The sequence below is a fragment of the Sminthopsis crassicaudata genome, chromosome 1 (genome assembly GCF_048593235.1).
Source record: "Sminthopsis crassicaudata isolate SCR6 chromosome 1, ASM4859323v1, whole genome shotgun sequence".
NCBI lineage: Eukaryota > Metazoa > Chordata > Mammalia > Dasyuromorphia > Dasyuridae > Sminthopsis > Sminthopsis crassicaudata.
The window spans coordinates 64,830,108-64,855,581 of record NC_133617.1 but is presented as its reverse complement, the minus strand read 5'-3'; the positions used below and the strand labels follow the sequence as shown (position 1 = coordinate 64,855,581).

General features: G+C 37.3%; 1 protein-coding gene across 1 annotated transcript in view; it reads right to left on the bottom strand.

Moving 5' to 3' along the window:
• Nucleotides 1-25,474, bottom strand: part of PIAS4 (protein inhibitor of activated STAT 4) — a 55,091-nt gene that overhangs the window by 16,100 nt on the left and 13,517 nt on the right. The window contains exons 3-9 of the mRNA XM_074307930.1: nucleotides 17,255-17,339; nucleotides 13,977-14,018; nucleotides 13,541-13,631; nucleotides 13,194-13,322; nucleotides 13,007-13,112; nucleotides 4,041-4,114; nucleotides 3,337-3,497 (exon numbers count right to left, since the gene is read on the bottom strand). Of these exons, the coding sequence (XP_074164031.1) occupies nucleotides 3,337-3,497; nucleotides 4,041-4,114; nucleotides 13,007-13,112; nucleotides 13,194-13,322; nucleotides 13,541-13,631; nucleotides 13,977-14,018; nucleotides 17,255-17,339 (688 nt within the window). The remainder of the gene's footprint in view (nucleotides 1-3,336; nucleotides 3,498-4,040; nucleotides 4,115-13,006; nucleotides 13,113-13,193; nucleotides 13,323-13,540; nucleotides 13,632-13,976; nucleotides 14,019-17,254; nucleotides 17,340-25,474) is intronic.

Sequence of the window (25,474 nt, the reverse complement as noted above, 5' to 3'; positions counted from 1 at the left end):
CTAAGAACATTACGGTCTTGAAGCTTATATTCAAACTTATTGCATATTCTATTTTATATGCAGAAAAAAAAGCACATATGTACCCTAGGACAAGGAATGAAAATCATGTACCTTATTATCTCAGTAATTATGTAACCACAGCAATGTCACTTTATCTCTTTCAACCTCAGTTTCCTAATCTGCAAAAGGGATACCTCTGACATGTAACTCACATAATTGTTATAAGGTACTTTACAGACTTGAAATTAAAACAGATTTGCAGATTGTTTTTTCTATCTGGAGGCTTTGTGTTTACTGTCACACAATTCACCAATGAAACATCAACACATCAAGCCATGAAGAACAACATTTTCGGGCAGTAAAGAAATGTTTTTTTTTTTAAGTCATATGAAAGATGCACCTCATTATGCCTCCCTATTTAAACATCAAGCAGCTGCCAGTCTTGTTTATCCCTAGTTTAAGACTGCACAAAATCTGGCCCTTGGTTAGTTTTATATTCATAATGGTGTGTAATACTTATCACATTTCTCCAAAATCTGTCTCCTAAGACCAACCCTCTTATTTGTGCTCTTAGGTCCATCTCCTCTTTTCCATCTTCAATTTCTCCTTAATCATCACCTCTTGCCCTACTGCCTAAAAGCATGACTGAGTTTACCTCAGCCTTAAAAATACCTTTGCCTTCTTGTATGAACTGATACAAGATGAGTTGAGTAGAACCAGGACAGCAATGTACACAACAACAACAATATGTAAAGATAAATGACTTGGAAAGATTTAGGAACTCTGAACATAACTAAACCTGTGATGAAATGTGCTACCCACTTCCTTTTAGAGGAGATGGACTCAGAATACAGATTGAGACCTATGTGGGGTTAGAACATGGCCAATATAGGAATGTGTTTTGCTCGACTATAAATGTCTTATAATGTATTCATTTTACTTGTTTTTTCAAAAGGGGTGGAAAGGGTAGATGTAGTGGGAGGAAGAGAATGCAGATCTGAAAATAAAATTTAATACAAAAAATAAATTAAAGGAAAATATCTTTTCCCAACCCTGTCACCCCCTCTTATCCGTCTCTAGCTCTTCTCCCTCTTTTCACTAAAAGTCCTACAAAGAATGAACTACATTGACTGTCTTCAGTTCCTTTCCCTCCCATTCATTTCTCAAACCCATGCAATCTAGCTTTCTGGCGACAGTTTGCGTCAACAATTATTCTTTTCTATTCTCAAGGTTTTTACACCATTAAATCTGATGGCCTTTCCTTTAGGTCTCATTCCGATCTGATCTTGTGGTTGTTCCTGACACTGTCAGATCAACGTCTCTTCCTGGATGTTTTCTTGCCTTAACTCCCTCTTCATCCTAACTCCAGTGGTGCCCTGTCACCCAATCCTTCTCTTCTTGTATAACACGCTCTCCTTTGCTTTTCCTTCCATCTGCCTGACTTCTTCCTCCTATCTCTCCTGTGATAGAGCAGTATTTATCCATCTGAATGAAAGCATTCTTCTGAGACTTGTTCCTTCCTTTCCACTCTGTCTACTGATAATATCATCAGAACTCATGGACTTAGTCATTATTAGTAGTGCAGGGGACTCCCAAATCTTTTATCAAGTCCTCATTACTTTCCCAAATTCTGCTCCCAAGTTAAAAAGTGACCAGTGGAAAACTCTACCTGAATAGATGCCCTCCAGGGAGTTTCAAATTCACAAATTCAACAAGTCAAAAAAAAAAAAAAAAAGAAAAAGAAAAAAAGAAAAGAAAAGAAAAGAAAAGTCATTTCCTTGTCAAGCTTCTTCCTTTTCCTAATTTCCCTATTTTTAGTGAAAGTACCACCATCCGAAGTGGATATCTTCAACATAAAGAAGATCCAACTCACTTCCAGTTGATCAATGATGGACAGAAATAACTACACCCAGAGAAGGAACATTGGGAAGTGAATGTAAATTGTTAGCACTACTGTATCTACCCAGGTTACTTATACCTTCAGAATCTAATACTTAATGTGCAACAAGAAAATGGTATTTACACACATATATTGTATCTACGTTTTATTGTAACACATGTAAAATGTATGGGATTGCCTATCATCGGGGGGAGGGAATGGAGGGGAGGGGGGATAATTTGGAAAAATGAATACAAGGGATAATATTATATAAAAAGAAAATTACTCATGCATATATACTGTGAAAAAAAAATTCTAAATAAAGTAAAAAAAAAAGAAAAAAGAAAAAGTACCACCATCTATTTCTCTCTCCCCCACCCCCCACCATAGACACTTAATCAGCTGCTAAATTTTTATGATTCTATCTCTGCATTTATACTCTTCTTTCAACTCCCACATGGCTCTGAAGTTCGGAACTTCCCTTCTTGACTAAATTAATATAATACTCTCCCCAACTTATCTGCTTCCTGTATCATCTCTGATTAATCCTTCACAGAGCTATCAAAAGAATCTTCCTAAAGTACACATCTGACCATGTTATTCCCTGCTCAAGAAGCTATAGGAGCTTCTTATTTGTTGCTTTAAAAGGGTAAAATACAAAATCTTCAGTATGACATTTAAAAATATTTATTTCTTAGTGGTCCCTTTTATAGATAACTTCAAGTGAAGATGGTTTGGTTGAAGATTTCCCATATATGATTTTCTATCTTCCATCACTAGATAATCATGCATGTTCAAAAGTCTATGTCTGGAGTGCACTGTGTTCTTTACTCTTCACATTCTGAGCAGCCTCTTGCTTCTGTAAAATTCTGGCTCTAACACCACCTTTTACCCCATCCCTTGTTGATTCCCTCTTGAAATTCTCTTTTTCCTTCTCTCTCACACATTCTCTCTCCCTTTCTGGGTTCAGGGTTCATTTGTCTGTGTACATGTCATCCCCCACGAATACACCATAAATTCTTTGAGGATGGAGACCCGTTTATTTTTGTCTTTGTATCTCATACATATTTGGTGCTTAATGAATGTTCCTAAAACTGAATGGAACCATAGTTTATGTTTCTAGACCATAGATCATGTCTTCCCTTGTAATACCACAGAGTTGGCTGGATACAGAATTTTAGAGCTAGAAGAGATCTTGGGGAATCAATCACAAATTTAACTTTTAAATAAAGAGGAGGAATCTGAGGCCTAAGCTTATGAAGACAGACAATACTGGTGATGTCTTACCTGTGTAGTAATCATGTGCTTCTCCCTCTGGCCCTCCCCCCCCATAACTCTGAGGGGAGGTATTATTAATAGTGTGGCAGGAAGAACAGCAGAGTGGTGCTTGCACATCCTTTCACATTTAGGACCAACAAGGGTGGTTACTATTGTAAGGGTGTAAGCTGCAGACTTACCCATCTATGATCAGCTGGTCGTAGGGGGCTGGCTTGTCGCACACAGGACACATCCAGGTAGGTTTCTTCTCATTCATCTGGAGGTAGAATACTGCATCGAAGCACTGCAGGTGGGCACAAGTCTCAGCCCGGCAAGGCATGGAGAGTCGCATTTTTACTAGCTAGAGAGCAGACCAGGAGATGCCCCAAAGGAGGGAGCTGTTAGGGTAGAGCTAACTGGGCCAGCAATTCCCCTTTTCCAGCACAAAGAAGGTAGAGAGCCTACAGAGTTCCAGCGCATCATTTGAGGAGAGCCCTCCCTCTTCCCCAATTATTCCAATCCTCTCAACTAGTCTTACACTTAACTGTCTGAATTTATTCTTAGCTGTCTCCTATGCTGTCTCTCTAACATATTACATACATAGCTAATACTATTAGCTCTCTGAGGACAGGGTCCAGGTCTTCCTCTGTAGTCCCTAGAGTGTATCACACTTGACCCATTCCAATGGGCAAGTCCAATGACTGAGGATGAGGAAAGTGGGCACTGAGCCTATGAGACAAGTCCAGAAATGGCTGCTAGGGATTGCCCCGCCTTTCCCAAAAGAAGACAAGCTATAAGCTAAGGAAAGGCCAAAGGCTAAGAGACGGTCCTTTCCTTGTTTCATCTGGGGTAGGAAATTTGGACACCCCCCGCCAAGAGCAACACAAGGGTTGCTCTGACTTACCGGACAGATGAGAGATACTCGGACACCTGTGGTGGCAATTTCACTGTCAGGATCAAGACGCAACTTCTCTTTGACTGAAGAGACAAAAGGAGGCCCACAAAGGTTGAAAGGGTAGGAACTGACACCCTTTACCCTGCTTCTGAAACCAGCGGAGCAGAATGGCATGTCCTGCTACCTTCATGTGCATATGGAAGATGCAAGTTAAGAAGAACAGTTTCTCTAGTCTGGGGAAATGTGGGCGAAGGAGAAAGGAGAATTTCTTAACCTCTTCCCACTTGTTTGCACTCCCACCCTAACTCTTGCCTACCATCTACAGATAAAACACAAGTTCCAGTTAAGAATTGTGTCAAAGTATCATACCAAAATTTGTGAGATGCAGCTAAAGCAATAATAAGGGGAAATTTTATATCTTTAGAGGCTTACTTGAATAAAGTAGACAAAGAGAAGATCAATGAATTGGGCCTGCAACTTAAAAAGCTAGAAAAAGACCAAATTAAAAACCCCCAACCAAACACTAAACTTGAAATTCTAAAATTAAAAGGAGAAATCAATAATATTCAAAGTAAAAAAACTATTGAATTAATAAATAAAACTAAGAGTTGATTTTATGAAAAAGCCAATAAAATAGATAAACCTTTGGTGAATCTGATCAGAAAAAGTAAAGAGGAAAATCAAATTGTTAGTCTTAAAAATGAAAAGGGGGATCTTTCCACTAATAAAGAGGAAATTAGAGCAATGAGTTACTTTGCCCAACTTTATGCCAATAAATTTGATAACTTAAGTGAAATGGATGACTACCTCCAAAAATATAGGTTTCCCAGATTAACAGAGGAGAAAGTAAATTGCTTAAATAGTCGCATTTCAGAAAAAGAAATAGAACAAGCTATATAGAACAACTCCCTAAGAAAAAAATCCCCAGGACCAGAGGATTTACATGTGAATTCTACCAAACATTTAAAGAACAATAACCCCAATGTTATATAAACTATTGAAAAAAATAGGGAATGAAGGAGTCCTACCAATTCCTTTTATGACACAGACATGGTACTGATACCTAAACCAAGTAGGTTGAAAACTGAGAAAGAAAACTACAGACCAATCTCCATAATGAATGTTGATGCTAAAATCTTAAATAAGATAATTAGCAAAAAGACTTCAGAAAATCATCCCCAGGATAATGCACTATGACCAAGTGGGATTTATACCAGGAATGCAGGGCTGGTTTAATATTAGGAAAATTATTAGTATAATTGAACATATTAATAATCAAAATAACAAAAACCATATGATCATCTCAATAGATGCAGAAAAAGCATTTGATTAAAAAAAAAGAATCGTGTCAAAGGGATTTACATTTCTATCTCAAAGTTCAGGACTAGGCTACTAGCCAGCTGTGTTCGTGAGCCTGACCATAAACTGTAAATGAGGGGGGTGGGGAGGGAAAGAGAAAGGAAGGAGGGAGAGAAGGGCTGTTGATAAACAGAACTGCACAGAATCAGTGCTGCTGCCATCAAATGCTAAGCAGCCTGGGCTCTAGACCACCTGATAGGTCAGGTGAGACTCAGGCAAATCTCACGATAGTTTCTATCAATCTCTCAAGTTGTACTTAACTTTTACAAGATATCCAGGAAAGAGATTGCCCAGCAGACAGCTTAGATCTAGCACAAGCAGTGATCTCCAGGCAGAATATAAGCATAAATGAGAATTTTAAAACTCTTATTACCAAAAGAACACACAAGACACCAAGCCCAGAGTAAATGACATCACCTAGGGAGAGAAAGCAAATGTTCACTTCCCATAGCTTTGATATCCTATTTTTATGGAAGATAGGAACAGAAAATAGGATATATGGAAAGGAAAACACCTCAGTAATTTAGAAACTATGGAATTGTCAAAATCTAATACTCTACCACCTGGAAACTTAGGATGACAAGAAAATCATTTTTCAGAAGCACTCTTGTAAACAACATATTGTAGGATTCAGGCTTTTTAATCCAATCTGCTATCTGCTTCTGTTTTATGGGAGAGTTCATTCCATTCACATTCACAGTTAAAATGACTAATTTTGTATTTCTTGCCATTATTAGAAGCACTCTTAAAATACTTTTCTTATTTGTGTGGCAAGAAGACCTTCAACACATATGTGAAGAAAATTAAAGCAGTTATTGAAGTTAAGCAACAAAAAAGATTTAAAATCATGAAGTACCCAAGTAGTTCAGATAAGTAGTCTGAATTATATACCTAAACAGAAACCACATACATTAAAAGTTTTCCTGAATAAGATTTCAATAGGAAATAAACTCAACAGTCTTTACTCTGTATTCTCTCCTAATGTTGCTTTTAATAATAGTGAATGTGTTTATTTCTTCTAATTCTGATCTCTTCACTTTGTTACACACTGCAAGTCTTTTCACATTTCATTTTTCTTATCTGTCACTTTTAACAATGTACTAACATGCTATTACTCTGATAACAATTTGTTCAGACATTCAATTACTGGATAGATAGGTTTATAGTATTTTGCCATTACATGGGAGAGTAGTTGTGAATATTTTTGTGGATAGTTCTCCCCACCTCCCTTTCAATAACCTCTTTAGGATATAATAGCAAGATTGTTGGGTCGGAGGTTATGATTAATTTTGTAACTCATTGAACAATTCCAAATTGGTATGCAATACTTCAAAATTATTTTATCTTGTATTTCTCTGAGTGTAACTTTTCAATTGATTACATGTAATTTTTGTTTTCTCTATCAAAAACTATATTTGTTGAGGAATAAGTCAATTCATGCTTATGAACTCACCAATTCTTTATATAAATTCTGTATATTTCTGAAGACAATTTAAAAACTGCGTTACAATTCATTCATTATTAAGCTTCTACTATGTGTAATTTCATGTTTTCATGTTAAAGAGGTACATAAGCAAGACACCAAGTTTCTTAAGGGCATGAACAATAAGAAAGGGATCTAATTATGCTTCTGATGCTTTTTACTTTTATAGTCTATTCACTGAACTTTGGGAACTAATTACTCAATATTCTCTAAGAACTGAATGACTGCTACTTTGGCACTGTTTTTTTTGACAACTCTTAAGGAAGAGGATGAGAGAGAAAGATGACTTGGGAGAAATTCCCAAACCAATTCCCAATTCCCAAAAACCCAAACCAAACCCAGAAAGGTTTGATTAAGGAGAAAAGACTGCAGTCTCAAAGTGTTTGACTACAGGAGTCAATGGTAAATGATAAAAGAGAGCCAAAGTTTCTGTTAGAGCACACTACTAATTAAATTTTTATGACTGTCAAAGGACAACCAAACAAAAGCATTAATTTTTTTTTAAATTGTCATGAGTATTATTTGCATAAAATACAAACACTAAGATAACCCATTACCTTTATTTTATAATTCACAGACTTACATGCTAAGTATATTTTAATAATAAATACATTACAATTTCTACAGCCACACTCAGTACCATGCAGCAAGAGTTAGAATCCTGAGTTCAAACCTGATTTTCTCACAAACAAAACCTACAAAAGGTACCCGGAGAGTCTGTCCATTGGAGGACAGCTTGGGATTATGACCCTTTCCAATTCCAACATTCCAGTGCTCAATGGGGGCCTCTTTTTGCATAATTTGCAGAAACCACAGCAAGGTCAAAGAGACCTTGTAAGCTACAGGGCTGGAATGTACCTCTGAGCCTCCATTATGTAGGCTTCTCCCTACATCATCTTACTGGATCTTTACAACCACCAGGGTGAGGTGGGAGGTACAAATATTATTATTCCCAATTTAGAGATATGGATGAGTGCTGAGCCTACAAGCAGAAATACCTGAGTGCAAATCCTGAAGCATTTGCCAGTTATACGACCTGAAGCAAATCACTGGTCTTCTTAGGATCATGTGTAAAATGGAGATAATAAAAGCCCCTACCTCATAGGGAACATCTGTAAGGGTGTTATATAAGTGCTTGCAAGTTATCTTTCTTCTTATTGTTGTTTCACAGAATCAAGGTCTTCTGACTCCAAGGTTAATGTTCTTTGCATCATACCATCCTGGTAGAGAAGGGGAATGCCATACCATTTTATGCTGTCCCCATGACTAGGAAATTAATTATATAAACATAATTATAGAGGGAAAGCTAAGTTTTGAGACACCTGAGAGAAAATTCCTTATAAAAAAAGATGAATCTAAAGTAGAGAGGATTTAGTCAAACATTCATTTGAATGCTGTCTAAAGGGTTATAATACGAAAGAAGGAGCATCTGAGAGGGTGGAATGAGGATCAGTAGGAAAGAAATGAGTCTACATGTGCCTCTAATGGAACACACTAGGCATATCACACAGAGAAGTAAACAAGCTTTGTAGCTTTAGTTTAATAAATCCAGAGATGTTAGCTACCAAGGCAAGAGTTCACTATGTGACAAAAACTTTTAGAAAAACCGGAAAGCAGTCTGGTAGGAAGTAGGTATAGACTCAACATCTTATGAGATTTAACAAGACATGATCAAAATGGATATATAACTTAGACATAGAAATATCATAAATCAATTAAGTAGAGTAAGAGTAAGAAAATAAAGATTTTATCTGTCAGATCTCTACTTAGAGGAAGAGTTAACAAAATAAGAGACAGAAAGGAGGTAAAATGATAATTTACATAAAACCTATTAAGGTTTTGCAAAACAAAACCAATGTAGCTAAAATTAGAAAAGAAAGGGGTGAATGGGGGTAGGGAAATCTTTTGTATCAAGTTTCTCTGATAAAGATCTAATTTCTAAGCTATAAATGGAACCAAAGGGGGAGAGGAGGAAATTAGGGAAAGGAAGAGAAAATAAATCTTTATTTAAAAAAAAATTTTTTTTCACTTAAAAAAAAGTGTCTCTGTACAAAGCTGTCCAACAAAGACTGTGTTTGATGGGTAATGAGCTACCTATCTTTGTAACTGTTTACCTGCTAAGGATACTATAGAAGGAATTCCTGTACTGGGTAAAGTGAATTCTATAAAGTTCTTCCTAGTTCAGATTTTTCTCTAAATACTTAATAGATTTCAGCCAGGAGCCCACTTTACTATATAGGCAGACCCAGGCTGGGTCTCTGAGAAAACTATTCTTTCTGCTTTTCTCCCTCTGCCTTCCTCAGATACTCAAGTGTCATCTATTTTAATCTAAGTGTCATCTATTTTAATAGTGTCTCTATTCCTCTGGCAAAACCTGTTCTTAGGAAGGACTTTGATATAAACTTACACTGAGATTTAACCCAAGTCTTGTTATGTACCCTCGAATATTTGCATTTTCAGGATATTTCTGTGGGATGAAAGGTTCTCTGAAAATAAAAGAATGGTAAATAATGAGGATATAGATGAGTATTTTGGAAGGAGTACCCTTTTCTAAGTAACCTTAAACCCACCCAATGTAAGACTGTGGCTGAAGATAATGTACAAAGAAGGATGTGTCATGGGCTTTAGAGTTAGAAATAACACTAGGGATCATCTAGTTCAATCTCCTCATTTGTAGAGATAAGAAAAATGTGGCCACTGTAACTGTCCAGAGAATTCCTGTTATATCAAAGGAAAAAAACCCCAGAAACCCTGATTGCTAGTATGGAACAATACTGGAATTTAGGCACAGGAATCTGATTAGGTCTGTGGAAGGAAGTTAATTAGACTACAGGCTACAGATTTAGGAAAAACTATACTGGTTCAGAGCCCTAAACTTCTTCAGTCTATTAAGGAACATAGCAGGTGCTATGAACTATTACAGTTATGTGAGTCTTAACCTACTAGGTAACAGTAGTGCCCGGTTCCCAAGGAGGATCTTCCTAATTCAGACACTCCCAAGATTTAGAGCTGGAACTCTCACTTTACAAGATTAAGGAAATGGAGGCCCTAAGAGGTGAGGTAAAATCCCCCAAGTTACAGAGGTAGTAACAGGAGAGATGGGGGGTTCAGAGTCCTTATTCCAAAGTATAGAACCTAAGTCCTCAGTTCACTTGTCACTCCAGTTGATGGACACTGCCCATCCCATTTTCTATCCCCAGAACTGCCTAAGAGTTATGTCCTGAATCTTTTGGGCAAAGCTTATAGGCCAGAACCAGCCTGATGTGGGTGGTAGCGAGTTTCCTTTCTTTGATGCTAACAAGGTGGAATGAATAGAGGTGTGACTTGTCCCATAGAAGAGCTTAATGCTGGGGAGGATTTTGAAGATTATCTTGTCCCAACTCTTCATGCAAAAGATGAAGGCAGAGAGGCTCAGAGAGATAGATGGAGGAACTTATGCAAGATCCCTCAGTTAGTTAGTGGTAGAACGAGAAACTCCAAGGCTATTATTATTAAGCAGCTCTTAAGTCAGCAATCCTCCCCCTACATATCAAGCTGCCTCCTGCTGTTAAAGGAGCCATGGCTTTCACCTTTCCCCAAGCTCTACATCTGCTCAAGCAAGCAGTGTGGGACATTTGCCTGTTGCTTGGGGCCAGGAAAATGAAGATATGTCTTCCCCCCACCCCCAGACTTTTAAAAAATTTGACATTAACTGCAAAGGCCCCACCAAACCTGTGGCTAGTACACAGATTAATCTCCCTCAGGATGAAAAACTCACAGCAATGCCTGAGTCACCACAACAAGGGCTTGTAGGAGCAGGATTTGAGATTGTACCAGGAGAAAGAAATGGTCAATACTCAGGGAAAGGGCAAAGGAAAGAGACAAATGTGAGCATCTGAAATCTGGATCATTAGGAGGTTGGGCTGACAACTTACTTTTAGGTATGGTGTTCTAAATGAATGTAGTTTAGGTCAGGAGGAAACTTTTTAGTGGAGGTTATAAAATTTCCATTCTAGGAAGTCTACAAAGATAGTATTGAGTTTTGATGGCTTTGGCATTGACCTACCTTCCAATATGATCCCACAGACAAAGGCGTGCTAACTTGGATTTGTGCTATAGTAGCTCAGATTTGTTTGGAAATGGAAAGGATTTTCTACCAGGAGTAAAGAGACCTAGTCCTCCTAGTCTTAGTCCATCACAACTTTTGTGTGTCTAGATGATTTAATGCCTCTTTATTCAAAAAAACAAGCATTAAGCACCAATATGTAAGGTCCTGGGTCAGGTACTTGGTATACAAAGATAGGAGACATGGACCCTGCACTCAGAGAGGTCACTTAGTTTTTGTATATGTAAAAAAACAAAAAGCCACAAGGGGTCCTAGAGCAGGAGTGCTGGCCCTGCCATTAGGAGGCCTTCACTTTAAACCTGGCTCACACTCTTGCTACTTGCATGACCTTTGGCAATTTATTTCACCTCAATTTCTTTAGTTATAAAAGAATGGGGTTGATTAAGTAACTTCTAACATCTCTTCAAGCTTTAAAATCCTTTGATGCATGATTTTGCTTCAACTGGGTGAACTAAATTGCTGAGGCCAGTTCTAAGTTTCTATTTCAAGTTCTAATTTTACTTTTGTGGTAAGTTTCCAGAAAGTTCTGAAAAATGGCAGCTTCCTTGGAAGCAATTCTCATTTGGATATACACATTCTGACATGTTTGTTTACCACAGGCCATATTACTTTGCAGACATAATTTTAGGAACTATTGCCAAATTTTAAATGTTATGGTTAATTTAGTCTCTTTATTTCAATGAAGAAATTGAGGTGTAGCAGAAGAACTTGTCCAATGTCACCCAGCTGGTTAGTATCATAGTGACTAAGATTTCTATTTTGGGGTACCTTCTTTCTAAGGGTTATGTAAAATGTTAGCAAAAAGATAGAAGTTTTATTACTTTTTGGAACATATATTAAATTACATGGATGCCAGGAGAGGCCCTTAAGGTTTGCTTTAATGAAAAAGGATGTGTAACTTGCATACGCTTTACAAATGGATGCTGTTTATGTTCCTTTAACAGCTTTATTTTCCTTTTTAGAAAAGATTTGTTATTCAGTCATTTTTCAGTCATGTCTGACTCTTCATGACCACATTTGGGATTGTCCTAGCAAAGATATTGGGGATACTTGGGGGATTCACCATTTCCTTCTCTAGCTCATTTTATAGAAGAGGAAACTGAGGCAAACAGGATAAAGTGATTTGCTCCGGGTCATTCAACTAGGCTAGATTTGAATTCAGAAAGATGAGTCTTCTTGACTCCAGGCCTAGCACTCCACCCATTGTTCTCCCCTAGCTGTGCCTTAGGGAAAGATAGTCCTCATGAAATTTTATTTACAATATCCTCAAAAAATTTGTGATTAATCTCTCTTATTGCACAAAATAAAACTTCATTTTCATCCTGGTCAAATGATCACAACCTCAGTCTCAATATGATTTTAAAAAAGCTCAGAAGTCATCTAAGGCTCCCAGAATTCACAATTCCAAAGTAACAAATTTTCAGTGTCCTTGTACCAGTTTTTCTACTTGGACAACTAAAGGGATTTCCAAAGAAATCCCCATGAGAAGTGAAGGTGAGAATTATTCCTTTAATTTTAAAATCACCAAATCAGGAACCTTATTTCCAGGGGCCTTCATTTTGTTCACATACTCAAAAAGGAATTCCAATCAGAGGTTAGCAAGTGCTCCATGTTACTACTTGGTTCATTCCATCAATAAAAGATTCACAAGAAGAAATGTTTGTTTCTGATGGGCACAGTAAACTAATGGGAAAAGGGTTTGTAAAGTTGGAGGTAAGGACCTTAAGAGATTAAACAGTCCAACCCCCTTCTTCTACAAATCAGAAAACAGACTCAAAGAGGGGAAAGATCCATCCAACACCTCCAGAGCCAGGCCTAGAATTGAGGTTTCCTCACTTTAAGTACAGCTGTTTCTGCTCTGTGTCACAGGTACAATCCTACCAATAACAACACTGACTCCGAAGGTATCCCAAAACTCCCAAGGCAGGAGACCAAATGCCAGCATAGGGAGCCATGTAATGATGCATGTAACATCAGACTTCTCACTCATTTCCCAGTTCCCTATCAGGAATAAGCCCAACTACTCACCAAGTGCTTTGCAGAGCTCTGGATGTTTAATTCCAATAGTTTTCAACCTCTGTAGCAGTTCTGATGAGGTCAGTTGCCGTACTAAGTATAAACCCACTGAGTAGCTCTGGAAAGAAAGACAAGAAGTTGATAAATAGAATAAGGGAGTCTTAGGCAAGCCAACCTTGTCCCTGGTCATATTACTTACCTTTCCATAATTCCCCCAGGTGACAGTGATTCGGTTTGTTGCTGAAGATAGGTACATGAGGTGTGTGAGATTAATGGGACGACAGGGCCGTTTTGGCTCCACTCCAGGTTTATTTGATGGATAGTAGCCCTGAAATAAGAATTTTTTCTTTATTTTCCCCAGGAGAAGGAAGGGAATGTCATTAATTTTTTTTTTAATTCAAACTATCATCCAGTTGGGAATATTTTATGAATTTTAAATATTATATCTACTGCAATCCTCCCCCTCCCTTCAAGCCCATCTCTATTAATGATCTTTTCCAGCAGGAAGCCTGACTCCTTAGCAAATGCCCAACTAGTATGACTTACCGGGACTGAGCAATAACTGTGGTTGACTTTCACGGCAATGTTAGGAGGGTACTGATCTTCCTGGGGACAGCTAGTGTCTGTGTAACAGATTCTGCAACAGAAGGAAGGACTGTGTGATGCTTCACTCCCCCACAGATACCCTCCCACTCTTACTGAGACTCCAGTTCCGTTTTGAGATCAGAATCCAAAATATACTACCCCCTCCCCACTTCCCAAGGCCTTCATCTACCTCTGAAATCCAGGCTTAGGCAAACCCAGCTATTCTGAGCTGAGTCTGTACTATATTGTTAAGAGGCGAGATGCCGACACACTGCAGATAGCAGACAGATTTTTCTCCTGACTGTTTTAGCACAAGAGCTGGGATCACTGCAAAATTCTTTCTGGATTTCCCCAAGAGTCGCTTCTGGACTTCAACAGATCAACTTAACTCACTTACCTTAGTACCACTTGAACTGATTTCACTCCAGGCTGCAACTCCCTGGCAAAGTAAATTCAATGAAGAGAAAGAAACTAATAAGGTAAAGAATATTTCCAGGATGTCAATACTATATCCAATAATGAATGACAAGATTCTTTTTCTTTTATTTCGTAATCTAGGTAGTAGCCTTCTTCCCAAAGAAATGCAAAATCTTTAGCCAAACTAAAAAACTCTTGCAATATCATAATGCCAGAATCCATCCATGAAACAGATGTAAACAGTTATAAATAAACCCACATATGGAGTTGTTATTGAGGAGCATTCTTCTCTGGCCTCACTGGGTCTGAAAACACCAGTGGAACCACAGAAAAACAGAATGGTGCCCTTTCCCAACTAACCTGTCATGGCCATTTTAAAAATAAAGAAACTGAAGCACAAACTGGTAAAGCAGTGTGCAACAGACAATGGCACAAAAGTAGTTCTATACTCCAAGCTTTCTTCTGCCTAATTCCTCCTCTAGGGCAGGGGCTCCAAAGAGTAACAGCATCTACTTTTCTGTTCCCCAAATGAGACAGGGAACTGCCTACACAGAGGGTCAGCATTCCATCCTTCACTCAATGATCAAATGTGCCTAACTCTTTTAGTGAATGGCTTTCACACAGACCTTCCTATGTATTATAACCAGATCTATCCTACCCAATACCCAAATATTTAAGTAACATCTGCTGAATGCCAGTCCTTGGGCTACAAATACAAAATAAAACAGCCTATGCCTTCAAGGAGTTTGCAATTTAATGGAGAGAAACAAACACACAAAAAGGGAAAACCTGTACAAAGTATTTTTTGAGTGTGGGGTAGGGAAGAACAGGTTTAACAAGAAGGACAGTTTATTTACACAAGAGTTCTAAAGGAGCCCAAAGAAAGGATAGAGAAGAGTAAAGCAGGGATACCAAAGAGATAGCACTAACATAGATGGATGTGAGAGAAGAGACTGGTAGTCACAGAAGCAAGCTTAGGCCTAGAGAGCCCATGGCTTTGAATCACAGGGATTCTGAGTACAGCCAAAGGGCAATTGATTGTCATGCCTTATATAGCAACAATAGAAACTTTGATTTGATTATCAATCCCTGGAAAGAAGTAAAAGGGTGAGACAAGTCAACCTCAAAGATTAGGAGCTAGGGAACCTAGGTCTAGAGAAATCCAAATTCCATATTTTCCTTTCCTTGATTTTGTAGCCCCTGATCCCTGGGTGTGCCTTAATTTAAAATGCATTATATATCTGGTCAATTTGTTTTTCTGCATTCTTCCTAGCAGTATTTCCAACTTTGTGAAAAAAATTCTCAAAAACACTCAAAGTACAGCATTCTGAGATGACATGGATTATCTGATCAGGTACAGCTCAGTCTCTGAGGGGCCTTCCAACTCTAAAATGCTGTAAGCCTCCCCCAAACAGTTAAGCATATGACCAGGGAAAAGCTACGTGATATGGCAAACAATTAGACAACTAAGACAAATAGTTTTATCTGTTACATAATGTCCTCTCCCTCTTCTTTAAAATGGTATTTGATTAGAGTGCTTTTAAAATCTATTCTAGTTCTAATATTCTAATCTGGGTCTTCCTGCAATCATTTTTTGGCCATTTCAACCTTTGCTGTTTTTTGGTCTTTTTAAAAATGTAGTACCAGAGGTAGGAACAGAGGAAAAAAATTAAGCCAGGCTCATTGTAAAATAAGTAGCTTTTAGAATGGCTTAATGAGGAAAATATTTGGATCCAGTAAAGAAACCAGCTAAATCTGTCCCCAAAAGATATCCTGGCCAACATAAGACAAACACTGCAAGCAGGATGATGTAAATCTGGCTCCAGTTCCTATCACATAGGACATAGTGGCCAGGGCACTGATCTGATTCAGATAATAACATGCCTCCCAGGAAAGGCAGCCAGACCATCTGTAGAAGTCCAGGAGAAAAACCTACATATCAACAATGTAGGCGTTGGTATCCAAGGGAAAAAAAAAAAAAGCATACAAAAGCAGCTATTTTAGCTTTTTCTTCTAAAGTATCCACTGCTCTAAAAATCAGTCTAGAGTCCAGGCCATGTTTTAGTGAAGACAAAGCATGCAAAAGGGTGATAGTTATTAGAATGTACTGTGAGGAGACTGTTCCTCTGGGTGTAGGGGAAAATGGTTTGTACTTCTATTTTTGGTATATTATACCTTTGCTTAAAAAAAAAAAAAAAAAAAAAAAAAGAACACTGAGATTTAGGCTTAAAATTCATTCAAAAGTATTGAAGCTTTCTGATACCAAATTTTCCTGGGAATGGGCCTTAAGAGTTAATCGTTCTGGGCTTTACAGCCATGTAAACGTGAGGGCCAAGAGAGGCCCTCAGATAGACCCAAGCTCTTTAGTCATTAGATCACAAGAAGAATCAAGTTGTAGTGGAAAGACTAAGATTTTTAATCAGAAAACCTAGAATAAAATCCCAGCTCTGCTATGGCGCCAATAGGGTTTTAACAAAGTCCATTCCTCCCCTGTGGACCCAAGTTTACTCTTTTATAGGATAAGGGGGTTGAACTGGGTATGCCTAAAGTAGCTTTCAGCTTAAACTCTATGATTCTACTAATAACAATTAGTTCTCATATGAAGACCACCCTGAAATAAGCATTTGTAATCTAAAGGAAGGGGTGCTGGATTGTGGCTCTGATGCTTTGTGACTGGGCAAGTAATTTTACTACTGTGAGTTTTTATTTCTTCCCCAATAAGGATGTAATATTTGTAGTACTAACCTCATAGGTGTAAGATGCTTTATAAGGTTAAAGTCATAAAAATGTCAGTTGTTATTCTTAACAGTACTTTTTAAAAAGTGACCTGCAGATCAGCAGTACATAGGGCAAAGAACATTAGACTTCATTTGAATCCTTGGCTCTACTACTTACCATCTTGTCAGAAATCGTTCACCTTTTCTAGGCCTCAATTTCCTTCACTATCATGCTGTATGGAGTAGGGGGACAGATTAGACTATGTTAATTCTGAGACCCTTCCACTTTTCATAAACTTGTGACTTTTCCCTTTTCCAAAATTAACTTCAGAGCTTTACAGTTATGGAATAAGACACAGAGGTACTCCAGGAAGTTCCTCTAGAACTCTGAGTCATATTTAATAACATCTGAAAATCACTTCTTATATGTACAATAGAAGATAACATAGAATAGTCAGGTTTTCTCTAGCTTACTTCTCTTGGTGAATCAGGAAGAGAACCCTAAACGTAGCCAGGAAAGCGATGAGTAAGGTAAAGGTACCTGGAGTTTCTGATCAGTTCCACTTGTCTCGGCGTCAACGCAAAAATGCATGGGCTCTCCTGTAGCTTCTCACTATTCTGTGGGACTGAAGACAGAGGAAGAGGTTTTATTTTTCAACACCAAGCAGGTTGATAAGCAAGTTTCTGTGTACTAAAACTTTGAAGATCCTGAAAGAGGAAACAGACTAGGCAGGTGCCCTAGAGAATTAGATGAAGAATCTCAGGACTAACAGTAAAGAAATCAAGGGGAGGAGAAACCCCAACACTTTCTTATGGCAAACCAGATATGTGATGAATACAGTTATTAACCAATGACTACTCATTTCAAAGCAGAAATCTGGTGTGAGCAAAAAGGAACTGCTTGCCAACTGATTTCCACCCTGATCAGACTGAAGCTTCAATGCCATCTTCAGTTCTACAAGTCCCATTTTAAGGACCCTGACAAATTGCAGTGCATGCAGAGAAAGGAGATCAGGAGGCAGCCTTGGGATGTTCTACATGAGGATCAGTGAAAGAAGACAGAGATGTTGCCCTCAGAGGAAGAGCCCCTGCACAGCACACCTCAGGTGGTTGCTGCTCTGCCTGTCTACCAAAGCAGAACCCCAAATGGAAGACTCAGATTTCAGATCAACTTAAAGCAAGAACCTTCTTAACAACAAGTGCCAAACAACGGAATGTGCTGCCTCGGGAGGTAGAGGTAAAGCAGAGGCTAGATAACTAAACTCTACAGACTGTGATACAAGGGCCACTGGCTTCAGAGGTCAGACAGTATGACAGTATGACTACTGACATTGTCTCAACCTCCTCATTTTGCTAATGGACCCACACATGTGACTAAGGAGTTTTATGCCCTCCAAACTGAGGTTTGGCCTTCAGTCAACTGCAAACTCCTGAACTCCTGAGCCAGGAGGGAGAAGGGGAAAAAAAAAAAAAGTCTTGTTCTGTAGCAACTCAAATGTTCCCCTCAAATACCCAGGATTTAAAGCTTGGAAGGTATTTTAAGGACCATTTAGTCCAATCCCCTCATTTTATATAGATGAGGAAACTGAAGTCAAGAGATATGACTTGTTCACAATCACACAACCAGTAAGGAGATGAGGAATTCAGGACTTCTGATTTTAAACTTTTTGTTCATCATTCCATGCTCTAGGCAATAAAAAAACAGTGGCCTGGATTTGAAAAGGAACAAGAAGGATCCTCAGAGGCAATCTGTATGCCGTAGGATATTAGGCAGTCATTTATACAATAACGATGAGGGTTTTGATTCTTTCGATCTTCTTTCAGCATTGTAAGATAGAAGCAATTCTCTCTGGCCAAAACTAGTTCAGTTTCTCCTGCAGATGTTGGTGTCAGGAAGACATGGAGGAAGGAAGGAAGCAGGTGGTGTACATGGGGTTAGGACAAATAGTAAGGTAGAAGCCAGAACCAGGTACTGAAAATTGTGAAGGGTAAGGACCTTTATTTCCTCCTTTGAAAGTTTCCTGTGTCTTGCTAACAGCTGAGAATAGAAGGGGAGATGTTTGATATTGACCCATCAGCAACTATTTATGAATTTCATATTTTTAATTTCTACAAGGCTATGAATGCAAGGAAGCATCAAGACAGCTGGTTATTCCCACTCAAAAATCAGAATTACTAAGAATCCCTGGAAGTTTACTCCTCTGGAGCACATCTAAGGAGTCTAAGCTTGGTCCTAAAGTCTCTAACCCTTCCTTAAAACAAGACATTATCAACCTATCAACTTACTATTTACTGGCTTGAATTTCCTGTAAAATATGACATAAAATCTATTCACAAGATATCTTAGGATCAAAGAAATATGAGAACCAGAAGACTTCTCAGACAGTATGCAGAACAAGAGGTTCTTAACCTTTTTATTATGGACCTTCTGGCAGTCCAATGAAGTCTAACAATACATTTTTTAAAACAGTATTTTTAAATGCATAAAACAAAACATACAGAATTACAAGGGAAACTATATATATGTAGAAATGGTTATCAAAAGTTTTTTAAATTTTGATTTGTGCATCCCAGAATAAGATCTAAACCAATTTGATTTTATTATTGATATTATTGACATTATTATGTCAATGACATTATGATCAATAGAAGAGAGGAAAAAAAAAATAAATATATATATATATATTTTTTTTTGAGGCTGGGGTTAAGTGACTTGCCCAGGGTCACTAGAAGAGAAAATATTATGAATAGTCACATAGCAAGTCTGGGGCTGATCTCTGAATCTAAAAAAAAAGCTATAGTCAGGTCTTGTACCTAAACTTTAAGTAACATTTTTACAATATAATGTCGGTAAGAAGTTTCAGAAGCCAGAGTAGTTTGTCTTTTTTTCCCAACAGCTCCTTTTCTCCCTCAATTTCATATAAATACTGTTCCATGTTGGAATTCCAAATGTCTTTGAGGAAAGTTATCTGTATGTCTCTAAAGCTTTAAGGTGTTTGTTTTTTTTTTAATTTTCAATAGTATTGCATTTTTCCAAATACATGTTTTCAGCATTCGTTTTTATAAGACTTTGTGTTCCAAAATTTTCTTTCTCTGTCCCTTATCTTTCCCCTCCCCAAGAGAGTAAGTAATTGATATGGGTTAAATATATGCAATTCTTTTAAACATATTTCTATATTTGTCATGCTACGCAATAAAAATCAGACCAAACAGGAAATAATCATGAGGGAAAAAAATAAATAAAAAGAAAAGGTTTTATTACAGTTTTGGGCACAGTTTAAAATCGCTTTCCAGAATGGCTGGATCATTTCACAACTCCACCAACAATGCATTAGTGTTCCAGTTTTCCCACATCCTCTCCAACATTTACCATTATCTTTTCCTTTGATGTTAGCCAATCTGAGAGGTGTGAAGTGATTCCTCAGAGTTGTGTTAATTTATATTTCTTTAATCAAAAGAGATTTGGAGCATCTTTGCATATGACTATAAATGGCTTATTTTTTTCATCTGAAAATTATCTGTTCATATCCTTTGACCATATATTAATTGGGGAATGACTTGCATTCTTATAAATTTGATTCGGTTCTCTATATATTTTAGAAAAGAAGCCTTTATCAGAAATACTGGCTAAAAAATTTCCCCCCAAGCTTTCTGCTTTCCCTTCTAATCGAAGCCATAAGATCTTCAAGGGATATTGATAAAGAAATCAAAGATGAGGCTTACAGGTAGTTATGATTTCCTTTATCAATATCCCTTGAATGTACACGTCATGGGGGCAGCTGGGTGGCGCAGTGGATAGAACACCAGCCTTGAATTCAGGAGGATCTGAGTTCAAATCTGGTCTCAGACACTTAATACTTCCTAGTTGTGTGACCCTGGGCAAGTCACTTAACCCCAGCCACAGGGGGGAAAAAAAAAGTATACAGGTCATGCTGCTGCCATCCAGTGATCAAATCAACAGAAACTTGTATTTTGATAAAATGCATTACCAGAATGCATGCAATGTATGAAGCAGAAAAGAAGTCTAGAATGAATTCTCAATGTTGCAAATACATTAACTTTTTAAAATGTCTGTTTCCTAAAATGTACCTCCTCCCTCCATTTTATGTTATATAGGGTAGCAAGAAGAGAATATGGATGAAGTAATAACAAAGGATATCAGTAATTAAAAAAAAAAAAATTTAGCTTCATTTGGAGCTATACTCCAAAGGGCTATCAAACTGTGAATACCCTTTGATCAAACAGTGTCTCTATGGGGGTCTGTATCCCAAGAAAATCATAAAAAAAAAGAAAAAGGTCCACATGTGCAAAATGTTTGTAGCAGCCCTTCTTGTAGTGGCAAGGAGCTGGAAAACTTTGAGTGGATGCCCATCAGATGAAGAATGGCTGAATAAGTTATGATATGAATGTTATGGAATATATTACTGTTCTATAAGAAATGATCAGCAGGATGATTTCAGAAAGACCTGGAGAGATTTACATGAACTGATGGTAAGTGAAGTGAATAGAACCAAGAGAACTTTGTACACGGCAACAAGATTATGTGATAATAAATTCTGATGGATGTGGCTCTTTTCAACAATGAGGTGTTTTAGGCCGATTCCATAAACCTGTGATGGAAGAGAGCTATTCCACATCCGGAGACAGACAACTATGGGACTGAGTGTGGAACACAACATGGTATTTTCATCTTTGTTGTTCCGGGCTTGCTTTTTTTTTTCCTTTCTAATTTTTTTTTCTTTTTGATATGATCTTTTATATACAAAGAAGAATTACACATTTAACATATATTGAATTACTTGCTATCTAGGAGTGGGGTGGAAGAAAGGGAGAAAATCTAGTGAATGTTGAACATTATATTTGTTTATATTTTGAAAATAAAAAGCTATTATTTAAAAAAAAAGTTTTTAAAAAATATGCTTTTAAGAACCTACTTAATTGGAGATGAAAGCAAAGACACAAAGGAATACCTTGATTTATATAATATAATTGTCAAAAGACATGGCACAGGCAGTAAGAAGTCATTACTCCAGAATGGAATAGTCAGGGAAAGCTGAATGATGGGATATCAGACCTAAAAAGATGGTTCAGGCTCAGACTGGATCTGGAATTGGAAAGTACTTTGCCCTTCCCCATCCTCCCCCATCCCCCCAAATCTAGCCTAACCCTGAAAGCATTTCTAGCAGGGAGAATAAGGTGAACAAAGACACAGAGGGAGAAAAGTTATGTGACAGAATAGTGTGAGATAAGCCTGGAAAAGTAGGGTGGAGACTACAGAAGACCTTAAAACCATGCTGTTTAGGTTTTGAACCATTAGAGCTTTGTACTTCTCCGATTATACTTTTACGCATCATACCTTGTATTACCTGGCATCTCTCCTATTATAAATTGTTGAGGCCAAGGACCATCAAGCCATCTTCTCTATAATACCTCATCTGTGTACAGCAGGTGCTCAATATTTGTTGAATGAATCTTGAACAGGAGCAATTAAAGGCAACTACAAATACGTACAAACCCTACACTTGATTTATCAATATTCCTTGAAGATTTTAAGGCTTCAGGCACATACAAGTAGCTTTTTTCCTCAAAGATGTTTGGGACTCCAATCTAGAAGAATATCTATGTGAGGTTGGGGGAAGAGGGGCTGACAGCAGATAAAAACAAATAACTTGGTTTTCTCGAATTTCTCACCAATGTTGTAGAAAGATTAGTACAAGACCCAACTTCTGGCTCTTTCTTACACAGATTTGCTGGATGACTCAAGTCAGCTGTTAATAAAATCAATTTGTTCTAGAATAAGTTATTTTAAAAGATGAATGTATCAAACTTCTGTTATCTCCAATTGAGAAGTAACTGATAGCCAAACTATGAGAGCCAAATCTTGAAGAGCTAGAGTACACTGTTTACCAGGCTTTTATGACTCAGTCCATAATGCTAAAAGGAAAAGCATGTTTCAGGAAGGCATCACATGGAAAAAAAAAGGAAAGGAGGTGGCATATACCAGGTCAGGAGAAATGGTAGGAAGGACTGAGGGTCATAAGAATCAGAAAACAGTACAAGAAATCATGTGGGAAGAAATGTGTAAAGTGGAACCATTTCAATTCATCTAAATTTTTGCATCACATACAAATTTTACTCTTTCCTTTCCCTAATCCTTTCCTGGAGGGCCTCTCTTTTCGGGGGAAAAAAGGTCCAACAAATTTAATTAATGCATTGAAAAATTTTGACATTATATATAGTATTTGGTTGTTAATATTTCAAAGCATTAAATTTCTCTTACTCTATTGTTCTTTGATTTACATTCTTGCAGTCATTGCATAAATTTAAGTCCTGCTAGGTTTCTTTAAATTTTCCAATCATTTCTTACACTACAATAATATTGCAGTACCTCAACATATCATAATTTGTTCAGTTATTCCCCAACTGATGGGTACGTATTACTTCCCATTTTTTGCTATAATAAAAAAGGATTGAAAGATTTTTGATACAAATATTTTTTCTTTTTTATCTCTTTGAAAGGAGAGGAAGCATGAGCTTTATAATAATACCTTTGGGTCAAAGGATATGCACACTTAAATGACTTTTAGGAAATAGTTCCAATGGGCTTTACAAAATAATCAATTTTCAGCTTCTTTAACAAGTTATTAACATACCCACCATTCCAGAGCTTCTTCTATATTTACCAATAAGATTCTAAATAAGAGAGAACCTGAGTTATTTTAGTTTGCAATTCTCAATTATTTGAAGTATTTTTTCATATGGCTGGTGATAGCATACTAATATATTAGTCAGATACCATAATTTTTTTTTTAAAGCTACTCTCCATTTTTCTAGGTTTTTGGGGGGTTAATTTTACTTTTTGTTGCTACAAAAAATGCATTATCAATATTTTAGTATATGTAGTGATTCTTTTTGTCATTAATTTCTCTGGGAAATATGTCTCATAGTAAAAACTCTGAGCCAAAGTGCACAGAACTTTAATCATTCTCTTGGCATAATACCAAATTTTTCCAAAATGTTAATTCATAGCTTCACCAACAAAATATTTAGTGTGCCTATCTTTCTACAATCCCTCCGACATTGACAACACTGGGTAACATTTTTAACTGGACCTCATTATCACCTTAAAATTCAACATTAAAAAGCCAGAGTTATTCAGTTTCCTTTCATTTACATTCTAGGATAAGCTACTTAGAAGCTGAAGTCAGAGAAAAAGATCTGGGCATTACCTTTTTAAAAAACACATTTATTAAAGCACTTATCTATGGGTAAAACACAATTAGGTATCAGGGCGACAAAAATGAAAACAGCAAATAGTCTTTGTTCTTAGGGGGAGTAACAATTAAATAACTATTTTTGACAACCAGAACTATCTAGAAATGGAACAGGCTGCTTCAGAAGTATTAAATTATCCAAACTTGAAAGTCTTTTATGGAAGCTGGTTGATGTTTTGTTGAGCATATTGTAGAGGGATTGCTACTCAGGTACAAATCAGCCTAGATGTCCTCTAGAATTTTGCCAGCTCAATTTTCCAGCCACTAGCACATTTGACCTGAGCCCTAATAATTTCTCTTTCTACTATGCTGGATTGCTGCTTATGATTTTTTTTTTCTTTTGGTACTGTCTCTTAAATTCTGTCTGCTTTGCCTTTGCCAAGATCCTTGGCTAATCTCTGCTCACCTCTTGTTTATGTGGTAATTTTCTTCCCAATTTCTCTACCAGATTCTCTCCCTATAAATTATTTTCATATGATTTAAAGAAGCTTTTGCTGGGATACTTCTTTCAGTCTTTTCAATTGCCTTCTCAAACTACTTATGATTTTCCTACTGTTGGACAAGTTCCCTTGACTCCTGAAATCAAGTTTTGAGATGGTTTTATTTGACCTCTCCCTCTTTTCCCCCCAAACCCAAACTCACTAATGAGATGAAATAAAACTTTTACTTGTCTGCAAACATCAAAGTCTAATTTCCCATCTTGGAACTCATACTCAGATTCTGATCCTTTAACAAAATCCAGGAATTTCCCCCCCCCTCCCCAAACAAACTACACTATTTTGGAAAGAATGTACAAACTCACATTCCTAACTGAAATCTACTGTTTGAACAATTTTATGATAATATATGGTTCTTGAGCTCAAGAACTTAGAAGAAATATAATAACTATATTGCAGAAGTAGAATTTGAAAATGTGTTAGAAAGACAAAAATAAAGAGCTCTTGGATGTCAAAAAAGTGAGAAGACACTGGCAACCTGAAGGGAAAAGATATCAAAGTGGTGGCAGAATACTTTGAGGAAGCCTTCATGAAACTGCAAAGTGGGCCTTAAAAAAAAAAGGCTTTAATTCCCTTTCCTGCTAAAAGATCTTCCCAATCTTCACTTCTCTAAACCTTATGAAGCCCATCAAGTTCCACTGACTTGTAGAAGTCTTCTCTGTCCAGCTGCTGCCATTGCTCTTTAGGAACAGCGTATGAAGGCAGCATGCATGGTAAAGTGGAATGAACACTTCATTTAGAGACAGAGGAGTAGAGGGTTCAAATTCTAGTTCTGCTCCTAATCAACTTGGTGATCCTGGCTAAGTTTACACAGCCTCATTGAGCTTGTTTCATTTATAAAATGAGAAAGTCCTTATGGTACATTTCAGCTTTAAATATTATGTTATTTTAACATATGGGGAGCTAGGTGGCACAGTGGAAAGAGTACTGGGACTGAAATTAGAAAGATGAGTCTTCCTAAATTCAAATTGAAAGTACAGAAATGTAGTA